Here is a 6,092-nt window from a genome sequence, read left to right as displayed (position 1 = left end):
TCTTCCTTGATTAACCCGTTCATCCTCTCTTGGTGGTTTAGACTTACTGTCTTGGAGGCTAGGCCCCAAAACGCTGCCGAGTAATCACAATTCTTGCTCCAGTCTGGACAGGATTTATAATCAATTCCATCACTGGTAGGAGGCAACTTTTCATTTCCACAAAACGTCAATCCATTAACGAGATACCTAAAAGGCGTTAAAAAAGAGAAATTAGTAGATTATTTCACGTACAGTAGGGGACTTGTACACGTTTCTACTTTGACTGGATCGTTAGTTTTATTTAATTTCTTTAATTAATTTTACTTATTTTTCTTGACATTAACTTTTATTTCTCAAGTTTCTATACTTTGATCAGTCCAGTACACTCCCCTCTCCTCTCCCCACTACTTCATTCCTCTCCAGACCAATCCAATTAACTCTACTCTTCAATTACTTACTTAGATTTCGTTAACCCTGTTCAGCCTATTTTTGTTTTTGTTTTTTGTTTTTTTTCATTTCTGAGTCTGTTGAGGTGTGGTGGCGTTAACCCCCTTCGCAATGATACTTTAAAAAGGGTGTATGGTATGTCCCATACCCCTTCCGTTGAGTACCCAAAGTGGACCTGTCACATCATATCACGTGAAAACTAAATCATTTGTTTTTCAAAGCTACCGACTTGGATTCCTCGATATCTCGAAAACCGAAGAAAAAAAAAATGGGTTCAAAATTGATGAAAACCAACAACTAAGAATTGAAATAATCTTAAAATCTCAAAGAATTATGCTACTTATTCTTACCCAGGGAAGGTGTCTTCCAAAGTTATAAATCGATCTTTAGAATAGTCATGCGCAATTTTGTAGGTGCCCGACCAAAACATGATCTGGAGATAAAAAAGGCAAAAGGGAATTCAGAGGATTAAATAATAAAGTGAATTAGATGATATGGTCAAGATCTCCAGGTTGAAATTTTCAACAATTTAACGTTAATTGATTTCAAGGGTAGGAGTTTCCTAAGGTGGCAAGTTAGAGAGTGTACTTTCAACCTTCTCTGATGGGGCTACTCGTGCCGGTACAGTTGAGTTGTAAATCAAGCCATAAATAGCGGTGTTTCTGACCAAGCTGACATTTCAGTCATTTCTCAATCATTTGCAAATATTATGACATATATAAGTGCTGCAATCCCTTTAAAGCACTTCAGTCCTTACAAGCGTTGCAGTCCGCATCACGAGAGTACAACATAAAGTAAAGCAATCTTTGGAAGCAATTTAAACATTGCAAGCATTACAAGCATTCCATTTTTAAGGACTCCAGCATACAAGGACTCGTGCATGCCAAAGGCATGAGCAACATTACAAGCATTGCAACCTGAAATAGCGGCGATAAGGGTTGTGAGCTCTATAAACTATTAAAAGTGCTTTCCTTAAGGCACTGAAGTTATTTTTTCAAAGTCATTCATAACCTTGTCATGTATTAAGTCCATTCCAGTTTCAATAAAGAAAGGCTTGTAGTCATCTTGTGTTAGTTTACAAGGATTTTTGTAAGCGAACCCCAGGCGAAACGCCTCCCAGATCTTGTTGCAGTCCTTCCACTTTGATTTATCCGGGCCCAGCTTTTCGTTTTGAAAATCAAAGCATCTCCCTAATACAATTTCTTTCATATTTGGAGTCGAGCCTGGCGCCTGAAGACTTAGATTAACAGTGTTCAGGAGAACTACTACACCAGCTACAAAAGCAAAGTTCATCTTCCAGTCTTCACGGTTGCCGACTTTCCTGGGAAAATACATAAAACAAGGAAACATTTATTCATTAGACCTTTGAAGACAAGTCTAACCATATGATTTAAGATGTCACATGCAGAATTATTCCCCCTTAAATTTAAGGGGTAATTTTATTCATTGCATCACTTCGAATAGTTACTAAGGTCGGCATTAAATATTGCGACTGCCGTCAGCCGAATTAACTGTCTAACATGTTTACTATTTTCAATACCCAGTCCCATTTTTCTCTTTCTGCACTATATCACTGACTGCAGGCACCCCTTCCACTTCGTTCCTGAAACCAAAAATATTATTAAGGACGGTGCCTACTATTGTCACTGCGCATACGTTCTGCGCATCTCGAGATACTCGGGTTTCCTATAGGCAGTGCTTACTAATACAGGGATATTTTTTGCGCGGTTTAAAACTACACGGAGAAAGCAGAACTTAGCAAGTGCTCTTGGTATCCCAAAAGAAAACTGGGAGTAGCCATGCATTTTTCAGAGATAATTAATTATCTCTGAAAAAATGTGTGGCTACCCCCAATTTTCTTTTTGGATTCCAGTAGCCCCTGCTAAGATATGTTTTTTTCCCGCATAGTCGTAAACAGCACAAAAATACTTCTGTGTTAGTATATGTAGGCACCGTCCTTAAATTAGCACTTGATCAGCTAAACTGGGGATTGGTCCCTGTGAGACGCCTTGCATCTCAATAAACGCGACACGTGTTATACTAATCATAACCTGAATAAATCGGTTTTTCTTCTTCATTTCAACATTTGTGTTGTTTGTTTTTGAGCGTGTGATATTTTCGACAAGCAGCTCTCTGAACTACTGCAAAACAAGGTGCATTGTGAGAAATGCGGTACGTTTGGCACTAATCATAATCTGAGAAGGTGTATTTTGTACTTCCTTGTTTTGATATTTAATTGTGTTTTGTGTTTGCTGTTTTTGAACATGAGAAGTTTTCCAAACGTATTTGTTGTTTTTGAATACGTGCTGTCCAAACGTTTGAAAACGGCTTTCTCGAAGCTATAAATAATTCATGTGAGAAGAGAAAACAAAGGAAATCACTACCGTGAAGGAGGTTTGGAAAAGTTAAAATGGCCAACAGAACAGAGACCGGTCAATAATTCGATTTCTCTATCTCGCTCTCCTTTTGTAAATCTAGGAGACAATAAAGGATTCCTACTCTAAAGGCCAGGAACTTAAAGGGGAAGAATCATGGGGATTTTGGTATCTTTTGTTAAAAATGGTGAAATAAGACCTTCAATCAGCTGCCGAATAATTCTAGAGTGACGAGAGAAAAGAAATCAACTTAATTCTTAAAAGGAACAACTCGTGATCTATTCTAGCCCATTTTGGAAACCAAAATTCGAGAACTTGAAAAACATTAGCCTAACATTTTTTAAGTTTCATTCCATTCTGACTTACTCTGTCTCTGGCCAAAGGCACTAATCGACAGTTCTACTACACTGGGGTGATAGTTTATAACAAACTTGACAATTATTTCTTTGTTTCTACCTGACAGACAAACATTCTTGGGTTTTGAAATGACTGCAAATTTGCGTGATACTTCCCCTTTAACTAGTAATACAGTAATTGATTATTTTTATGATAGAGTATAGAAGTGCAGCTTTAGCAATTTTCAATGGACGAGGAGAGATACCCTCAGAACCAGTGGCTTTGTTCAGCTTTATACTGAACTTACTGTAAAAAAAAAAAAAAGCTATATCTGCGCGTCCCAAAAATATAAACTACATTTCAAGGCTCGCTAGTTCATTAGATGATCAAAATAGATGTTCGTAACGTGTTTCCAAATGTCCCCAGAAACCTAACAACTCCTTCGTAAAACAAATCGTGTGAAATTTACTGTAAATAAACGAGAAGCCGGAGAAGACGTGTTCACTTTGCACAAACAAGAAAATTTCACCGTTTTTACGGTAGCCTTAGCTTCTGATTTTTAAGTTATTTCATGCGCCGATAAAACCCACCATATTTCCAATCAGCCTATTCCACGTTTGGTAAAAAAAAAAAAAAAAAAAAAAAATGAGGCACTGTACGAAATAGTTTCATGTGATTATATGAGGTATCAAGGAGGATGTTTTCTTGCCGAGGATAATAACAGGATAAACTAGAGTAAATGAAAATAACTATAAATGATTGGTTTCAATACTTTTTAAAACTTTGCCATTTCGTGGTTTCTTTGTTTAGAAATTCTGGGCACTTTGAGCCACTTCTTCAATCAAATTCAACTCTTTTTCATAGTTTTTAACATTTATCAGTTTTTAAAAATAGAGTCCACTTTTTCATTAGTGTCCTTTACAGTTAACAAACCTTTTGAGACGAATGAGCCCTTCGACTTGCTATCTCCTGGGCACTCCGGTCCGTGTGCTGTATTGATATAAAAAGATAGCTTTGCGTTCAAAGAATCATGAAAGTGGTAATTTAATATTCCCGGAATTCCACTCTCAAGGGTGTAAACATGTGGGCTACCCATAAATTAAGCGAAATTTGATAACCGTATCTGACGATACCATTGTCTCCACTGGTACTTGTAAAACGTTTCGTCGGTTAACAAAGCCACCGTCTTCTTATGTCTTAAGTCATTAGGTAATATATTGTAGTAAAGGCGACCTCAGCTATCGGCTTTTCCCTTTATAGGCTCCCTGTATACAACCGCCAGCTGATTTGTTGTCCAACCGCCGACCATTTCACATAATTACCTCCCTTATAAAAGAGACGGAGGTGATCCGGAAATTTAAAAAAGAAAGAAAAAAACCTAAAAGGTACCCGAATTCTGTTTTGTGGGCGTAGTCCGAACAATTTTTCACCCATTAGGTTTACCCGCTCTAAAACAATTGCAAAAATTTTGAATGTAGGTGACTACCTAGGCACAAATAAACTGTTCTGAATACGTTCAGTTTCGTTGCCGAATCCCTTGTAGTAGGGCAATTTACTTGGGCCAATATTTCAAGTAGTACTACTAGGCTTCTTCAGCGCCAGAGTTACTATGAGAAAAAATAACGGCTCTTAAAATTATAAATTTGAACGTAAACATACACGGTTAATGGTTTACTAGTGTACATAGTATAGCGTATATAACTGTTTTAAAATAGGATACATTCTTCAAGATTCAGGCAGGTTAAAAAATAAAAGCTCTTAAAAAAATTAATTTGAACGTAAACAAAAATGTTAACCGGTGAACTAGGGTACATGCGAATATAACGGTTAACAAGATACACGTAAAGAAGTTGAAAGATACTAGAAATTATTAATAACTAGCGTTCATTTCGTCTGGTGGCCGTCTGGTGACAAAGTTTTACTTCTCCGTTTGAGGTAGGCCTCTCTCGCTTTTCCCCGAGATTCATTGTTGTAGGGTCTTTACAATTCCAGAGGAATTGACCTTATGTCTGCAACATTTTGAAAAGGCAAGTCGAAGTGTGTAGGAACTGCTGCTGTGGCATTAGGGAGAATAGGATATTAAGTGGCTTGTCTGTGTTCTTTGAAGCAGTTCACGAAGCGTACGTTTAGTTTCTCCTATGTATTTCGTTTTAATACTCAGACATTCAATCATGTAGGTAAGATTAGTTGTTGTTTGATTTGCCTCACTTCTGCTGTGTTAGTAAATGTGTATGTTGTTTTTCCATTATCGATATGTGGGCAACAAACAGCCATGTTTGTAGTTGCAGCGGAAGGTGCCAGGTCTTTAGTGTCGTGTAAGTTACAGTTGACTGATTAACTTCCTCTCATATGTTTCCGCTCAATACCCTTAAAGATAACGTCATACCTCTGACGGATGCCATCTTAGATTTGAACACCCTAAGGGGTCCTAGCCACGAATTTTAACAATCACCATTATCACTTTTGTATGAGAGACCCCGCCAGGCAAATTATGTCTCTTTGACGAAGTGACTAGTTACCCGGCAGCAATCTGAGATGATCAAACTAATTATATATCGGCAGTCTTAACCATTCTAATACTGCTGAACTGCAAGTCGATTCTTATAGATACAGAAAACGAATACTGTTGCCCTTCAAAGAGACCACGAGACTTGACGAAGCACAATGGTTGCCGTGACCTTTCTTGTTAGGTTCACTTATTGCAGCTACATCTATGGGGAGACTGAGACTGTGACACGGATCAGTTGTCAAGGAGAGAGTTGCTCTATTCAGTGGTTTCTATCTAAAATGCGTTTGCCTCCTGTTCCTCCCTCCCTGGGCAGATTGGGACTTTGAAACCTCCCCATAACAACAACTCCTCGGCCACAGTAAGGAAATTCTGTTCGAACAGTACAACCACCAGTTGAATGGAGACATGGGGCGCTTCCATCTGTCAGAACTGGCCGACCAGACCGG

At 38.2% G+C, this 6,092-nt stretch overlaps 1 protein-coding gene across 1 annotated transcript in view; it reads right to left on the bottom strand.

Annotated features, from left to right (window-relative positions):
• The window catches only part of LOC146469461 (ADP-ribosyl cyclase/cyclic ADP-ribose hydrolase-like), a 9,818-nt gene extending 5,607 nt beyond the window's left edge, over positions 1-4,211 (bottom strand). Inside the window, exons 1-4 of the mRNA XM_085123282.1 lie at positions 4,071-4,211; positions 1,438-1,747; positions 777-859; positions 48-186 (exon numbers count right to left, since the gene is read on the bottom strand). Of these exons, the coding sequence (XP_084979408.1) occupies positions 48-186; positions 777-859; positions 1,438-1,719 (504 nt within the window). The 5' untranslated portion in view covers positions 1,720-1,747; positions 4,071-4,211. The remainder of the gene's footprint in view (positions 1-47; positions 187-776; positions 860-1,437; positions 1,748-4,070) is intronic.
• Between the last annotated feature and the right edge of the window lie 1,881 nt (positions 4,212-6,092).

The sequence above is a fragment of the Pavona decussata genome, unplaced genomic scaffold, assembly GCF_977016875.1.
Source record: "Pavona decussata unplaced genomic scaffold, jaPavDecu1.1 SCAFFOLD_124, whole genome shotgun sequence".
Lineage (NCBI taxonomy): Eukaryota > Metazoa > Cnidaria > Anthozoa > Scleractinia > Agariciidae > Pavona > Pavona decussata.
The sequence above is the reverse complement of the archived record's forward strand: the minus strand, read 5'-3'. Positions and strand labels throughout refer to the sequence as shown.